Source organism: Asterias amurensis, chromosome 6 (genome assembly GCF_032118995.1).
Source record: "Asterias amurensis chromosome 6, ASM3211899v1".
In the NCBI taxonomy this organism is placed as follows: Eukaryota; Metazoa; Echinodermata; class Asteroidea; order Forcipulatida; family Asteriidae; genus Asterias; species Asterias amurensis.
Genome location: NC_092653.1, coordinates 9545871 through 9564211, shown reverse-complemented (window position 1 = coordinate 9564211; position 18341 = coordinate 9545871). Strand labels below are relative to the sequence as shown.

The 18341-nt window shown below is 39.9% G+C and overlaps 1 protein-coding gene across 1 annotated transcript; it reads right to left on the bottom strand.

The window, feature by feature from the left end:
* Positions 1-6592: 6592 nt before the first annotated feature.
* Positions 6593-15970, bottom strand: LOC139939115 (uncharacterized). The gene is made up of 6 exons (XM_071934854.1): positions 15664-15970; positions 10256-10368; positions 9257-9428; positions 8536-8688; positions 8100-8140; positions 6593-7900 (listed from the first exon to the last, which is right to left on the bottom strand). Exons 1-6 carry the CDS (start codon positions 15849-15851, stop codon positions 7047-7049), a joined length of 1521 nt encoding a protein of 506 aa, XP_071790955.1. The 5' UTR covers positions 15852-15970; the 3' UTR covers positions 6593-7046.
* Between the last annotated feature and the right edge of the window lie 2371 nt (positions 15971-18341).

Below are 18341 nucleotides of genomic sequence, written 5' to 3'. Positions count from 1 at the left end.
GGATATAATAGTTTGGCTGATAACCTTGTTCTGGTGAGCAAAACTTTCTGTGCTGAGCTCCTTTCTGTGCTGCAGCTCTAGGAAATTGGGTCCAAATGTCAAGATCAATGGTTTTGTGCAGTTTGTTTAACCATTGGAATTTCGTATCCATCAAAGGTTCCAGCCTTATGTTGAGTCGACGGAAAAGTAAACCTGACGTATCTGATGATGACCGTGTTGGTAAGTTTTTCAATCTTGACCAACACGGTCATCATCAGAGTCAGAACTTGTGTCGCGGCCCTCCACCATCTTGAAGCAAAGTGTTGTTGTGAGGGGATCGCTTACGCATGCGTGCAGTGCCAATTCATGCCTTGGCTAAACCGTGCAAACGGATTACTAATTCGTTCGAACGGATTGCTAATTCGTTTGAACGGATTATAAATCCGTGCGAACGGTTTACTATTTCGTTCGAACGGATTACTAAACCGTGAGAACGGATTACTAATTCGTTCGAACGGATAGTTGCCCATTCGTTTGAACGGATTAGTAATCCGTGCGAACGGATTACTATTTCGTTCGAACGGTATACTAAACCGTGCGAACGAATTATTAATTCGTTCGAACGGATTACTAAACCGTTTGAACGGATTATTAATTCGTTCGAACGGATTACTAAACCGTGCGAAAGAATTAGCCCCTGCATATTTTTTTCTTCCACTGTCCCCTCTCGGGCTCCGTATAATGGTGAAAGACTTCTCTTGAAATGTTATTCCATGAAATGTTTTACTTTTTTAGAAAACATTAAAACAATTATAAATTCTCGATATCGATATCAAGAATAATGGATTTATTTTAAACACATGTCATGACGTGGCGAAACGTGCGGAAACAAGGGTGGGTTTTCCCGTTACTTTCTCCCAACTCCGATAACCGATTGAGCCTAATTTTTCACAGGTTTGTTATTTTATATATAGGTTGTGATACACGAAATGTGAGCCTTTGAACAATATACTGGTTACCGAAAGTGTCCAATGGTTTTAAGCCTTGGAAGTTTACCTGATATACGGTGTATCTGGCATGAACTGGCAGATGCAGAATGCTGGTGATGATGAGGCGTACACACACGTACTTGTTTCATCCCCATACCTTGCCTGGCAAACATCAGCATTGCTGTAGCTACAGATCCGATCTCTGAATGTAAAGCAGCGGGGAATTGAACCTAACAGGAGTTCAGAAAAGCATTTAACGTTTAGGGTTTGGGTACTTTTTACACAATGTCCACAGATTTACATTACAGTTACCTTTTTGACCACCTTGATCATGAATCCCAAGTTTTGCACTGTATACGACGAAACCCTGTGTCCCTTATATGGGCATTAATCCTGTGGGCAAAGGATGACACAATATCCCCCCTCAAAATTGGCCATAGATGGCATCACAGAGCATCTAAAATGCAAAACTTTCCCGGCCCTTAATCGGGTCCGCACCCCGAGCCGTAAAGGCTTCTCACACGCATGCTCCATCGTTGACAGATTTGCACCTCCCCCTTTAAAGAGTGGAAGGGACGTGTACCCAACTCACCCAACCCCATTTTCGAAGGGTGGGGGACACAGTATCAATTGTTCCCCGTGTCGTTTGACCACCTTTAACATGAAAATCGTGTTTGCACTGTGGAACTGTGGAGCACTGGAACACAATATTCACACAGCTCATTGTTCTCTTTCGTTTGCCATTTGGCCGCTAAATGGCCTAAAGATTGCACCACAGAGCATCTAAAGTAACAAAATTTTCCCGGGCCCTTGAGCGAGCCCGGACCCATGCCGCAAAGGTCTCACACTCACGTGCTCACTCTTTGACAGTATTTCCCCCTAAAACTTGGTTCATAGATCCGCACTTGAAGATGCTGTCAACCCAAAAGGTTCTACTGCTGCTCACATTTATTTTTACAGATGTTCTGTTCCGTTCTGTATGCCTCTTATTGGCCTAAGATTGCACCACAGAGCATCTGTTTTCCCGGGCCCTTGATCGGGCCCGGACCCATGCCGTAAAGGTTTCGCACTCGTGAGCTCACTCTTCGACAGATTTTCCCCCTAATACTTGGTTCATAGATCCGCACTTGAAGATGCTGTCAACCCAAAAGGTTCTACTGCTGCTCACATTTTACAGATGTTCTGTTCCGTTCTGTATGGCTCTTATTGGCCTAAGATTGCACCACAGAGCATCTAGAATGCAAAGTTTTCCCGGGCCCTTAAGCGGGCCCGGACCCATGCCGTAAAGGTTTCGCACTCGTGAGCTCACTCTTCGACAGATTTTCTCCCTAAAACTTGGTTCATAGGTCCGCACTTGAAGATGCTGTCAACCCAAACGGTTCTACTGCTGCTCACATTTTACAGATGTTCTGTTCCATTCTGACAGATTTGCCACATAAAACTTGTGTCTTAGGTCTGGTGATGATAGGGATGAAACACCGTCTGAGCATTAGAATGCAGAAACAGTATGGATGTAACGAAGCTATAATTGAGTTGCTTTTAGGTACAACAACCATGATAGCAAAAATAGGTGCATCATAGCTTGAAATATGCATTAAATTCCAACATCTGAGAGGGGGAAACATCACCCCTGAGATTCACTAGATTGCACCAGAGAGCATCTACGGGCTAAAAAAAATCCCGGGGCCCTAAAGCGGGCCCGAAACCCCACGCCGTAAATGTGTGTGTTTTTTTTTACTTGTTTTAGTACTCATTTCTCAAAACTACAGCACTGCACCTCCCCCGGCAAGTCAATATTATTTTAAAGACAGTGTACACTATTGGTAATTGTCAAAGATCAGTCTTCTCACTTGGTGTATCTCATCATATGCATAAAATAACAAACCTGTGAAAGTTTGAGCTCGATCGGTCGTCGGAGTTGCAAGATAACTATAAAAGAAAAAACACCCTTGTCACACGAAGTTGTGTGCGTTTAGATGGTTGATTTAAAGACCTCAAGTTCTAAACTTGAGGTCTCGAAATCAAATTCGTGAAAAATTACTCCTTTTTCCAAAACTAGGCCACTTCAGAGGGAGCTGTTTCTTACAATGTTTTATACCACCAACCTCTCCCCATTACTCGTTACAAAGTAAAGTTTTAAGCCAATAATTATTTTGAGTTTTATCCGAATCTCTCTTTTACCAAATAAATTCTTTTTTTTAATGCCCATTTGAGCTTTTAAACGAATAGTTCTAATAGTTTTATTAATGTCCATCTAATGTCTACATGTGTATTTATATTGTCTGTTCTTAAATTGCGGCGTGCTACTGTACGCTTGCTCTCTCTCTCTCTCTCATATGTGTTTTCTTCATCGTTCTCATTTTCCGTACGTACTTTGCATTTTTACCTGTAAAATTAATAAATAAAATGAAATGAAATTATGTTTACCCTGAAATTGTAAACATACCTGGGACGATCCAGCAATTATCGTGACAGATCTCAGATGAACAGATCTGCGTACACAGCGGATTTGGCGACCGTTGAATGGACCAACAATGTAACTCGGGCTCACTTGCGCAGCTTTGAATTTTAAAAAGAAACAACTCAGTTTGTTGTGTAATTATGTGTCCAAGTCACAACCAATTTCGGATGGCGGGCATTTTTTCAAAAAAAAAGTCGGAAAAGCACTGAGTATACAGGTGCTTTATACAGTCACATTAATGCAAGGGTGAAAACAAATAAAATGCCTTTCCCCTTATGTCAATACTTAATATGTTATTAACAGAAAATGCCTACTTGATAATAATACATTCCTTACCCTGCTGTGCAGAAGTGCTCAATCATTTGATCACGATTCAGTTTCAATGCCTCTGGAAGTGCAACACGATATGCTGTACATGAGCCAAGTCGTTCATGAGCAAAAAACATCAATACGATTAACACTTTCAAACTTAGTGCGAATGTCCTCGGTCCGAGTCCAGCTTGTGCCGTCAATACCATGGTGGAACTCCCCACCATTATGTCATGGTTTTCAAAACCTTTGAAACTGTTAAAGCTGTAGCATTACTTTTTGTACAGTAAGATGATTCGTTATAAAAAAAAATAGAATATAAACTTTTGTTATGATGTCGCTCCCAGTAACAATGAAAGAACACTATGGATATTATAGAAAGGGGATACCGGAGCCAATTTTCGCTTTCCATATTTAATACGTTAACACAGTATCACTTTTCATATCAAGATCAACAAATATCCCTATATTCGTCATATTGATGGATTTGTTTCAATACAAATTTTAAAGGGGATGTATTCGATTGGTAAACATTTTTAAAGACACTGGACACCATTGGTAATTGTCAAAGACCAGTCTTCTCACTTGGTGTATCTCCATATAGACCTATGCACAAAATAACACACCCGTGAAAATTTGATCTCAATTGGTCGTCGAAGTTGAAGATAATGAAGGGGGAAAAACACCCTTATCGCACGAAGGTGGTGCTTGATTTCGACCCCTGAAATTCTAATTCTGGATGGATCTCGAAATCAAAATTGTGGAAAAACACTTATTTCTCGAAAACTGCGTTACTTCAGAGGGATCCGTTTCTCATAATGTTTTATACTCTCAACATCAGCTCTCCATTACTCGTTACCAAGTAAGGTTTTATGCAAATAATTATTTTGAGTAATTACAACAGTGTCCACTGCCTTTAAAACACCCAACGATTCCCAAAACCAAAGGTACAGTTTTCATTTAAAGGCTATTTGCTCTTTGTTTTGGCAAACACAATTGCTAGCAGCCTCAAAGCAAGTCTAAAATTATGCTGACTCAAAAAAATACATTCAAAACGAAAGCAAAAATTTGGACCAGCAAATTGATCCAAATGTAATTTGCAACACCGCAAAACTTCAACAACGTGTCCTGGAAATGTTTCTCTTTTTATTTCAGTAGCCTTACTTCATTTGTAGATAAGTCCGTCAAATTCAGAATCTTATAACCATCTGAAACATTTATATTATTGGTAGTTTTATTATACATAAATTATGACCAACGTATAGCTTTACACGGGTTAACCTTTTTAGTTAACTTATTCTTGATGAAAGAAAAATGCTTACAACCAAAAGAAGGAAGTAAGATCGAGAACTGATAAAACAAAACTCTTTACGTGAAGTAATTGTTTTCAGTATAAACGGACTGTGTTTATCATAACCAGCTAGGCATGTACGTGGTCAAAAAGTGAAAGTTACTAATAATATAAGTTTTCACACAAGCGCGAGTGGAATACGGAAAAATATAGCGCTTCTGCGTCCGGTACTCCCATATCCAACGAGGCCGAAGGCAGCAGCGCTTTAGGTCGCAAATTAGAACAATGCAACAGGTTACATATACAAAGCCTAATCGAAACTATGGCGTTGGCTTACAGGCTTCGACAGTTGGATTAAAAATGTACGTAGCCTAGGCCAGAGCCGAATAAAAAACCGTGATTTCTAAAAGGGCTGAATTCCACTTCCTTGCGTTAAAGGCACTGGACACCTTTGGTGATTGTAAAAGACCAGTCTTCTCACTTGGTGTATCCCAAGATATGCACAAAATAACATAGTTCTGTGCTTTCAGATGCTTGATTTCGAGAAAATCTTTCTTGAAAACAGAGGGAGTCCCCCCCCCCCCCCCCTCCCCCCCCCCCCCCACCACCGAATGAGTCTAGTTTTACAAAAAAAAAACGTTACACATAGAACTAATTCTACGGATTTTTAGCTTTAAAGTCACCTGGAAGTGGTATTTTTTCAAAATAAAGCTTTTGTCACTAATATATGTGTTTTGATGAGTGAAATGTGAATAAACAGTTAACTAAGGTTTTAAAAAATCAGTTCTTATGTTACTTACAAATTTAAGAGTAGACCCCGACCCGAGAGGGCGCTGTTCGTGACGTCAATCGAGGCAGAATTTGCCTGTAATGCGTAGAGTAAACACAATTGCAAAGTACATGTACGGACCAAGTCGTGAGTTTGTACGTTTCAAAAAAAAAAAATGTTTTTTTCCTGCAATGCCGACCAGGTGTATTGCTGCTGAATGCAGAAAAACACTTTTTGAAATGTACCAACCCACGACTTGGACGTACATGTACTTTGCACGTGTGTTACTATACGCATTGCAGGCAAAGTCTGCCTCGATTGACGTCACAAAAGGGGTAGGCGGAGTCAGCCCCCCAAACAACTTTATATATTTTTTAAACATATAAATCGTGACAAACAATTACTAAAAAATTTGTTTTATTGTTCGTAAGCATATACTCTTATGTTTGAAAGAAAAGAAAATCTATTTCCAGGTGACTTTAACCTCCAATGCCTTTTTACCTTGCATATACCAGGTTTGTTTTCTCTAATTTATATACAATCTTGTTATACTTTTTTTAAATATTATCTATGTCCCAGTACCAAATATCGAAAAAGCAACATTGATACTTTCTGTGCAATCATGAGTGTCCAATATCCGATATCAAATTAACTTTACTGTAATGTCAAGACAGTAAAGTTAGTTTGATATTGGATATTTGACATTCACCCACATTATGTTTGTGCAGCGAATATCAATGTTGCTTTTTCGATATTGGATGTTTGACGTTCCAACAGGTTTATCTACCCTGTAAATCGATATGAGACAAACCTATTGGAACGTCCAATATCTAATATCGAAAAAGGCAACATTCATATTCGCTGTACAATCGTCAATTTCCAACATCCATCAGCAACTATACTTTACTGTCACACCAAAGTATTATTCTTGTTATTGTCTTCAGAACTGAACTACATGAAATATACAATATTTGCTGTATACAATCGGGAATGTCCATTATCCATCATCAACTACTTTACTGTCAAAACAAAGTTACATTCTTGTTATTGTCTTCCGAACTGAACTTAATATATGAAATATCCAATATTTGCTGTACAATCGGGAATGTCCAATATCCAATATCATACCAAAGTAATAATCTTGTTTGTCTACAATACTAAACTACATTATATGAAATGATTCGGTTTCGCTAAACTTGTTTATATTACACCAAAATAAGTTAACTGCTGCTGTCAATGGACTGTTTGTTAGTTATTGACCAGATGTTGGTAGTCGTCGACATCCACGGTTGAAAGTGCGCCCTCTCTTGATTCGTTCTCTTCCTGTCTGTGCAAGTGGTCGTAGGGGGACATGTCGTCAGTAATGGCTGCCGAACCGGGTTTCAGAATTGTTGCAGCTTCGTATCCAGAGTGTTCATTTTGAGATTTGGGCTCCACGGTAAGGGCCAATGGGGTGTAGGTGTCATCGTCACAGTTACTGGGTTGTACTTCTGACGGCGAGGTTGAAGTGGGTATCTTTGCATCTTCGTATCCAGATTGCTTCACGGTGGACTTTGGGGCTGCAGCTTGGATCAGTGGAAAGTAGCTATCGTCGTCTACATCGGTCGGTGACTCGACAGGGGGTGATCTCACATCGCTTTCATTGGCCAAAGTAGGTGACACGTAATCTTCTTTCCCAGGTTGTTTACTTCGTGACTTTGGATCTCCAGTAGGTACCAATGAAGTGTAGTCATCGGTGCCTTCTCTAGGTTTGACCCCTGTTGACGAGTCAGTCACCTCGTCCCCATTCTCGTGTCTCTCTCCTCTTTCACTTCCCGATTCATCACTATCATCGTTCCTGTTGAGCACAAAGCACGGATGATCTTTGGCATCATCCGTAGATGTGTCAGGTTTCTTGGTAGCTGGTATCTTCCTCTGCCCGTCTAAGACATAGCGGCGGTTCCCCTCTCTGTACCCACCCTCGCCTACAGAGTAGTAGGTGTGGTCATCTTGATCTGGATCTTCCTTTGCACCAGGCTTCGCTGGTCGGTGGTCATATGCGTACGAATACTCCATGCTACCGCCGGGTACCGGTGGATCTGGCAACTTTGACCTGCTGGCATCTATTATAAATATACAGACACAATGACCTTTTTTATTATATTTATCAAACTACCCCACAAGGCTTCTTTGTCCGTGAGGTATCCCACAGAGAATTTCTTCAAACAATTTAATAATAGAACAACAACAGCAGGGCTAGGACCCCACAAACCCGGTCCGTAAAAGGTTGAGGTTTGTGTGAGTTAGATAAATGGTACTTACCCCTTGCTTCCAATGGAACACTTGGCAGCCCAGCAGGGTTCCTTTTAAAGCAAACAAATTATAAGTACAACAAGTCAGCAGTGGGTCAAGTCGTTACACTTTTGTTTAAAACAAATCAGTAGAGCGCCCTCAGTGGTTCAACGCAGCAGGTCTTCAGAACTACAAGTCAGCCAAATTGCATAGACACAGTGTTTACGATTTGTTTACTTGTTTTTATTCCAATTCTATTAAATTATTATTTGGTGTAATTAATTTATTTTAGGAACTGTATGTTTCCCATTTAATAATTGGCTTTATTAGATAAAAGGCTTTCGAGTCACAGTGGTTTGGATCACATTTGTTAATCCTGGTCATTATAAAATGGGTTGTTCCTGCCCTACGTAACTCCAATTTAGTCGTTGCTTTTCTGGTGGAAGATAATTTGAAAGAAACTTACGACGTTTGCTTCACGAAGGACGGTAGTCTTCCCTGTCTTCGAAGGTAGAATATCACGGCACCGATGATCACCAAGAAGAGTAGAAGAGCAAACAGAGACCCAAGAACAACAGCTGCTGTGTTGTTTCCACTGTTGTCTGAGGGTGGCTTACAACTTTATGGTATACAAAAACAAACATTGTGTTGTTGAAATATGCCATTGCTCTTGACTGTAGTTCACATGTCGATGTGTGCTTGTTGTGATAATTTGGCCCATCTTTAAACATAGACCTAAATATTTCATAGACACTTCAAAATTTGTTTCTAAGTTTTTCATTCGTCTACTTCCTGTATTGACCACGAGTATTAAAAAATGAGTCCATCGAGTACATTTTCAGTTGAGTGACGAGTACATGATTTCGAGTATAGGCCTATTAAGGTTTATTTGTTAGTCAAGTGTCGATTATTGATTCCGAGTATGAGTAATTGGACATCCAAGTACAATAAAATGGTACCTGAGTAATACTCGGGAACAAGTACCATACGAGTACTACAACAAAATCAAACGGTGCCCTTTCTACGCTATGCTGCCCTGCCCTTTCAGTGTCAATTCAAACCACTCAATAAAAGCAACACGGAAGTACCGTTCAGTCACCCATCCAACGCTGCCAACGTAGTTTAACCTGGCCCACAAGCACCATCCAATCTAGAAATGAGGTCGATGCTGAGAGCAAAGGTATTACCTTGTATACGTCATGTCTTGGTCACTTCTGCAGACGCAGAATGTCGACGTCGACCCTGGACCAGAACGGTGCACGCACACTGCTCGGTCGTCGTCCTCGTAACAAGCGACTGCGTCCATGTAAACACAATACTGAATCTGACTTCCCCTGCAATGGGGAGGGATAGTGGTATCTACAATGAATAACAGACATAATCAATTAGTAAATTGAAAATAAAAAACACTAAGCTAAAGTATGTTGGCACATTTTTTTGAATTGGAGGTTAACATGAACTTCTTGTGCAGATATGTTATATTTCAATGTACTGTTTTAGACGAACGTTATTCTGGTAATAAAATATGGTGGGCCCCGAGAAGACACCAAATATATTTGCACCTATTTGTTAAAGTTAGTGGGATTGTTCAAGATCTTCACAATTTGTTACCGACATATAACAATGCACATTAATTGTTGCACGATGCGAGGAGTGTCCTTGATGTTTGTACCCTTCCACAGGGGGGGGGGGGGGGGGGGCACCCGAGACGACGCCGAGAGTGCCATTTGTCCCCGAGGGTGTACAGAAACCCATGGACCCCGTCACAGCTTGCAACAGTTGTTTTGTTATACCTTTGTAACACTATTATTGTAATTCTTCTTCTCCAAGTTTTCTTGTCATTTTCAAATACGATGGAGTATGCATAGCAGACGGACAGTTGTTAAAATAAGAAACAAGTCTTCATTGTTCCCTCGAACGCGGGTGTGTTTTGTATACAGTGCTGGAAATCGGCCAACGATGGAAACGATCAAGGTAATGTATACCAGTTTTAAACAAAACTCATGTTACCCTCTGGCTGTGCAGCCATGCAACATGCTTTTTGTATCACATCACGTGGTTGGTTCTCGACCAATGAAACTTCACAATTTGTAACCGAGGTGTAACAATTCACATTTCAGCACGAGTCTCTATAAACTTCGACTCTCTATAAACTTTGTATGGTTTTGTGTAACACGTAAACCTACCTCGTGCTGTGTTGTTCCAGCAATTATATGGGCATTGGTTTCTGCAAATCTGCTCACACAACGTGTTTAGTTGGTTTCCACAATTGCCGTTGGACCTGTCGCACGGTTGATTTCTAAATGGACATAATTTGAATATTGTGTATGATTCTGATACAATAACCACACCAGCGCCCAATTTCATGACTCTGCTTACCGCCGAATTATGCGCTTACGGTCACCATTCTACGCTCACTATACACTCACCGAAATTCTGCGTTAGCTGTGAGAGAGAAGAATGCCTACTATATATATATGTTGGGCGCGATCGGTCAATCTGCGCGATCAACCGATCGCGCTGCGCTATTGAACGATCGCGCTGCGCTATTGAAATATCTATTGGTCGCGCATCAATCGGTCGATCGCGCAGCAATCGGTCGATCGCGCAACAATCGGTCGATCGCGCAACATTCGGAAACGAACATGCGCGATCAACCGATCGTGCGGGAATGGCTCGGCGCGATCGGCCGATTGTGCAGGAATGATTTTGCGCGATCGGCCGATTGTGCAGGAATGGTTATGAGTGATCGGCCGATTGTGCAGGAATGGTTTTGCGCGATCGGCCGAGTGTGCAGGAATGATTTTGCGTGATCGGCCGATTGTGCAGGAATGGTTATGAGTGATCGGCCGATTGTGCAGGAATGGTTTGGCGCGATCGGCCGAGTGTGCAGGAATGATTTTGCGTGATCGGCCGATTGTGCAGGAATGGTTATGAGTGATCGGCCGATTGTGCAGGAATGGTTTGGCGCGATCGGCTGATGTTCAGGGGCCGAATTCACAAAGATGTAACATTGATTGTAACTGCAAATCAATCGTAGTGTGACGTAACTATATAAATCACTATGGTGATACTGAAAATTTGTCCTGCTATGAATTTTATTGCTTTGAGAAATCGCCCCAAGGAATAGTTTACCTGCACGATCGGTCGAACGCGCGAAACCATTCTTGCACGATCGGTCGATCGCGCAAACCCATTCCTGCACGATCGGTAGATCGCGCAACCTTTCCTGCACGATCGGTTGATCGCGCAAAACTTTTCCTGCACTATCGGTCGATCGCGCAAATCCTTTCCTGCACGATCGGTAGATCGCGCAAGGCCTTTTCTGCGCGATCCGCTGATAACGGGAAAAAATACTCGTAGCGCAATCGGTCAATCGCGCAAAGATGTCATTGCGCGATCGACCGATTGTTGCGCGATCGAACGATTGCTGCGCGATCGACCGATTGCTGCGCGACCAATTGATCTTAATTTGATCGTTCAATAGCGCAACGCGATCGGTTGATCGCGCAGATTGACCGATCGCGCCCAACATATACATTAAAGAACGTGGAGTACGCAAACATTCCCGGGTAACCCGTGAAGATTGACGTAAGCGCGGAATTCCCTGCTTCCGCAAGCGCCGATTGTATGCGCACGGTAAAGCAGAGCCATGAAATTTGGCTCAATCGGGTCCGATTGAGTTTACGATGACTTCGCTGAAAAACTGTCCAAAAGATAGACCTATAATTGTCTGGACAAAAGTTCATGAACTATCCAGTATGATTAGTCGAGATAATATCACTTTAGTTTAAACGTTTGATGAAACTAGTGATTATAACTGACGTTGATTACCTCGTTATGGCTTTGTTGTTCTCTTATTTAAAAAAAAATCATGAACAATAAATATTGACTGCTTCAATATGATTACGTACGTATTGTGATTTCATTGTCAAACGTTGCTCTGTCAATGATGTTTTTCGCTTCACTTGCTAATCAAAAAATATATATATTTTTCGTATATAACTCGTATATGCTCCATTTCCAAGTTCTTTTATGCAAACTTGTGTTCGAATCCCGTAAAGGCCGGTCGTGTCTCCTCTTCTTTGATGAGACAAAATTTGCGTGGGTTGCTTCTTCTTTCAAACTGCAACATTATAACGATATAAACCTTATAGGTTGCAAACAAATATACATACCCATGCATTTTTCTCATAATGATGTCATTGGGGCGTTTGGACGCTGAGAAAATATTGCCCCAGAGGAAGGCTATGACAGTTTACACAATTTTAACGTAAGGTTAGAGACTTGTAGTTTGTCTTTCACACACAAGAGGACTCTATCAATTGGAAGATGAGTCGGCATACATCATTAATTGAACTTGACATAATATCTGTATTTTTTTAAGCCACCGGTCACGTGGACAACTCTTTAATGAATGTGAATCTGCATGGTGATGGCACCAATACGTTTCTGATTATGAGAACCTCAGTATTCATCATGATGTCTGCTGAATCATTTTGGTTTTTGTACTACCAAAATCATTAAAATACAACATTGTTTCCTTTTTCGAATAGAAAAACCTACAGAAACTGTCACATGCATCCACCCCCTTCTATAAAGTCCAAAAGACTCTTCCCCTAAATGAATCGATGTCATGGTGAGAAATTCCACCTTATTCATCGCATTCATTTGCTATACTACATGCAGTCTTACCCTTCGCTACAAAAATGCTCCGTCAAACTGTTGAGAAAGGGCTGCAATGGCATTGGAAGCTGCTGTGCTGTACAAATACCAAGTCGTTCATGAGTATAAAACATCAATACGATGAAAACTTTCAAACTGAGTACGACTGTCCTCGGTCCGAGTCCCGTCTGTGCCGTCCACGCCATGGTCATAACCCCTCGTAATGACTTGGTTTGTAAATCGTTAAAAACCAAACACTGAAAATCACTTTTTGTTGTTCATTTAGTAGCTAATCAGCATTCTGGTGCAACGGCAGAACCAAGTCTACGTATTATGATGTATAGCACAAAGCCTATAGCAGGAAGTTGGCTGCTTTATTGCAATGTTCATAATTGCTACCAAAGTCATGTGTTCAATATTACTCGGTAAAGCCGCGTCTTGCATGGCTAGGTGTTTTGTTGTATAACAAATAGTAGAAATTGCTACGTCAGGTAATATCCTCAGGTATGTTTTTCTTTCGTTTGGTAGTAAAAACAGGCTAGTTGCATGGAAAAGGGGAAATGTTAAAGGAGTTGTACAATACATGTACATAAAATGGTTTATTTTCATCCTCTGTGTATTCCACACCATTATAATCAAAATGTTAAAACCAGATGGTAAACGTAAAGGTCCTTGATGGTAAATAATCAACAATTTAATGACCAAAGAAACTTACATGGTAAGAAGCACTGCAGCTGTTGATAAGACAATTTACAAACTACTTTTCAAAAAGGATTCTCTTCGAAATATTGGTTAATTTTTCACCCCAAACTTTTGAATCTGAGAAACGATTCGTGTGTGAATCAGCTGAGGTCCCGAATTCAAGCAGCTGAAACCAGCATACTTATAAGCGACAACGGTGTTTTTTCTTCCATTATTCTCTTGCAACTTCGACGACCAATTGAGCTCAAATTTTCACAAGTTTGTTATTTTGTGCATGTGTTGGGATTCACTAAGTGAGAAGACTGGTCTTTGACAATTACCAAAGGTCTCCAGTGCCTTCAAGCAAAATTTGGGCCTAGGTGTTTTTGTGCTTCGCCTTGATTGTGTATTATGTACAATTATGCTCAATTATGCTCAGACATGCCTGAACAGAGCTCCTTTTGTACAATCCATTGTATGCGCACTATCGATGCCATTGGATATTGCAGAAAGGGTATTTCCCCAAACAGTTTTTGTGTTCCATAGACCTTTCTTTTGTTGATAAACAAACCGTCTCGGTTGGCATGGTCGGCCGAATGTTTGTAAAACACTCAATCGTAAAAACAGATATTTTAACAAAATCAAATGATCCTGCAAACTTTCAATTAAATAAAACAACTCCCTTAATTAGTTGTTTTGTTGTCAATAAAATCAACACAATGTTTGAATATGTTTGTACATTGTTACAGACAGAGTGATCTGTTTTTGATTTGCATTTATGGCTTTCCATAGTTTTCCAACTTGGGTTGGCAAAAACTCGGGCTGTGACGCTGCAAAAGACCAACAAAAAACTCGATCCCTTAGACTTGGTTTCAAGTCTATGATATGGGGGTTAGGCTACGTATAGCAAATAGTACCCGTCACACAGTGACGACACAATGGGGGGGGGGGTTACATCATGTCCCATTCGCGCACCAAATGAAACACTGGTATTGCCTTATCATGGGGCAGGATAGGGGAAATAGTGTTAAGGACTTGTGCTTTTAATGATCGTGGAATTTTGACACACAGTCAGAGGAGAAAGATATTTAAATGTAGAATTATTGCAGATTGTCTTCTTTCTTTTTTAATCGTAGAAAAGTAAGCAAATTTCAAATTTTGTTAATGAATGCAGTTGCTTGTCAATCTTTTATTTGCTATGATGACCAATGAACTGAGAACTGAGAAGTCTCCCGAACCCCGAACAAACTACTCAGCGGTAGTAGAATAAAGAAAGACAGTTATCTAAGAACAAACTCTACTTGGCGAGTAGGTACAGACATGGTGTTACCGCAAACCAAATATATATTGATACCGCACCATGCAATGCCTCAAATCCTATATGTGATGACCATATTTCTTATTGTGTCATAAAAACAGTCACATCGGCGTCCTGCCGCACATAGTGATCAGACTTGGTGGAGAATCACATGGTCTGACTAGTGATAAGGTAAGTAATAATATTCACCCAGTGTTTGAGAAATTTATGATTATATACTCATCTTGTTCTTAAAAAAATGCAAACTAGCGATAAATATTTTGGCTTTGCCCGTTTGTGAAATTGTTGTGCAGAATATATAAAAAGTTATCCGTTTCATCTGAACATTTTTGCGATAAATAATTATATCTGGTTAATACTCAATTATTTCCGAAGTAAATGTTTGGTGTTGCCAGTAATTATTTTGCTGTGTGCAACGATTTGCCAATCTTTACTGTGCCCATAACTTTACCATTTAATTATTTGTATTTATACTTCACCATCCGAACTTCTTGAATCTTGTGTGTTTGTATCATTTAAGCATCTGATTTTTTTGAGGAATGGCCGTCCAAGAAAATGAAAGGCAAAACACTTGTAATATTGAAATAGTTTGTTTGCATCCCTCGAATGTTCTTCTTTTTTTTCATTCTTTTTATTTCGATTAGAAAAATTTCTCCTTGGTACATTCAGTGCTTTTATATGGCTCCATTGGGCTTTGAAAGTCTCGCTCGCTGTTATGCTATAACACCCAACGAGTTTTCGTGTGATTCCGAACTTAAATGGGTAATAACTCATGAGCTTTTAATTCCAACACCAAAATAAATTATTTTCCAAGTCTCGTGCTCATTGTGTTATTTTGTACTTACTATATCATAACTATAATTGGTACTAAAGATATAGCAAACATGTAAGTAAACATCCAAACTATAGGCCTATAACCTACATTCTTACCCTGCTGTACAAAAATAGTTCCTCATCTGTTGAATGTTATCCATCAAGGGTTTTGGAAGGCCGATCCGCTGTGCTGTACAAATGCCATTACGTTCATGAGCGTAAAAAATCAGCACGATGAACACTTTCAAACTTAGTATGACAGTCCTCGGTCCGAGTCCCGTCTGTGCCGTCCACGCCATGGTCATATTCCCTCGTGATGACTTGGTTTGTAAATCGTTAAAACTATACACTGAAAATTACTTTTTATTGTACAGTAAATTGTGTATTTAGTAGCTAATCATCATTCTGGTGCAACGGCAGAACCAAGTCTACGTGTTATACTGTATAGTACACAGCCTATAGCAGGAAGTTGGCTGCTTTATTGCAATGTTCATAATTGCTACCAAAGTCATGTGTTCAGTATTACTCGGTAAAGCCGCGTCTTGCATGGCTAGGTGTTTTGTTGTATAACAAATAGTAGAAATTGCTACGTCAGGTAATATCCTCAGGTATGTTTATCTTTCGTTTGGTAGTAAAAACAGGCTAGTTGAAAAAGGGGAAATGTTAAATGGATAGTACAATACATACATATTAAGGTCTATGGAAAAAGGTGTTTATTTTCATCCTCTAATATACGTATTACTTATAAACACACCATACAATCAATTGATTAACACTCTTAGAAAAAAATACGTCGTAATTTACTCAATTTCTGTGTAAAACGGTTTCCCAACAATGCGTCAAATTTCTTACCCAACTTTAATGTGTCAAACTGTAGGCCTACCCAACAAATGACTACCCATTTGACCCCGCAACATTACTTACACCGTTGTGTCCTATATTTACTCAGTAGCTGAGCATGTGTACATCTGCACCAAAAATAAAGGGGCATGGTAAATACTCAACATGACCAAAAAAACCAATACATAGTAAGAAGCCCTGCACCTGTTGATGAGACTAACTATAAACTACTTTTAAAAAGGATTCTCTTCCAAAGTTTGGGTAATTTTTCACCGAAACTTTTGAATCTGAGAGACGATTCATGTATGCATCATTTATCAGATTTCTCTGAGTTGGTGTCCGTTCGCGAATGCTGTGGCCGGAGATGTGGCTGGTACCCGCTGTCACCTCGATACACCGTCATTTTACCATCATTTCGTGGAATTAATGGTTTACATAAAAAACAGTTTCAAACTTAAAATCTATAAGTTGATGTCCCCAATGTGAACTCTCAAAAAACGAAAATTTAGATTGTCCAAACTGACTTCTCGGCTTCCATAGAGTAAGCAGTGTCTGAACTAGTCTTTAAAAAATCCAGCGTTTTGGTTCATTAAATTTACTCCCGAATTATACCTTTAAAGGCATGGACACTATTGATAATTACTCAAAATAATTGTTAACATAAAAACCTACTGGAACGAGCAATGGAGAACTTTTGATTGTATAAAATATCGTGTTAGACGGCTCCCTCTGAAGTGACGTAGTTTTTGAGAAAGAAGTAATTTCTCACTTAAATATTTGAGACCCAACTGAGGTCTCGCATCTGAAAGCACACAATAATTTTGCGACAAGGGTGTTTTTTCTTCCATTATTCTCTCGCAACTTCGACGACCAATTGAGCTCAAGTTTTTACAGGTTTGTTATTTTGTGCATATGTTTAGATACACCAAGTGACAAAAACTGGTCTTTTCGTGCTTGGATTGTGTGTTATGTATACAAAATGTGACTTTTACGCTCAGAAGTGTTTTCGTGCTTGGATTGTGTATTATGTACAAAGGCGAATTTTTACGCTTAAGACACCTGAACAAAGCTCCTTTTGTAAAACATTTGTTTGCGCACTATCGATGCCATTGGATATTGCAGAAAGGGTATTTCCCAAACAGTTTCCGTGTTCTATATATATATATCAATAGACCTTTCTTTTGTTGATAAACAAACCGCCTTGGTTGGCACGGTCGGCCGAATGTTAGTAAAACACGCAGTCGTACAAATATATGTTTTAACCAAATCAAATGTTCCTGCAAACTTTCAATTAAATAAAATACCTCACATAATTAGTTGTTTTGTTGTCAACAACATCAACACAATGTTTGAATATGTTTGTACATTGTTACAAACGGTAGTGATCTGTTTTTGATTTGCATTTATGGCTTTCCGTAGTTTTCCAACCTGGGTTGGCAAAAGCTCGAGCTGTGACGCTGCAAAAGACCAAAGGTCTATAACACAAAAAACTCGATCTCTTAGACTTGGTTTCAAGTCTATGATAAGGGGGTTAGGCTACGTATATCACATAGTACGCGTCACACAGTGACGACACAATTGGGGGGGGGGGGGGGGTTACACAATGTCCCATTCGAGCACCAAATGAAACACTGGTATTGCCATATCATGGGGCAGGATAGGGAAAAGGGACTTGTGCTTTTTATGATAGTGGAATTTTGACACACAGTCAGAGGAGAAAGATATTTAGATGTAGAATTATTGCAGATTGTCTTCTTCTTTTTTATCGTAGAAAAGTAAGCAAATTAAAAATTTTGTTAATGAATGCAGTTGCTTGTCAGTCTTTTATTTGCTATGATGACCAATGAACTGAGAACTGAGAAGTCTCCCGAACCCCCAGACATCTACTCCGCGGTAGTAGAATAAAGAAAGACAGTTCTCTAAGAACAAACTCTACCTGGCAAGTAGATACACAC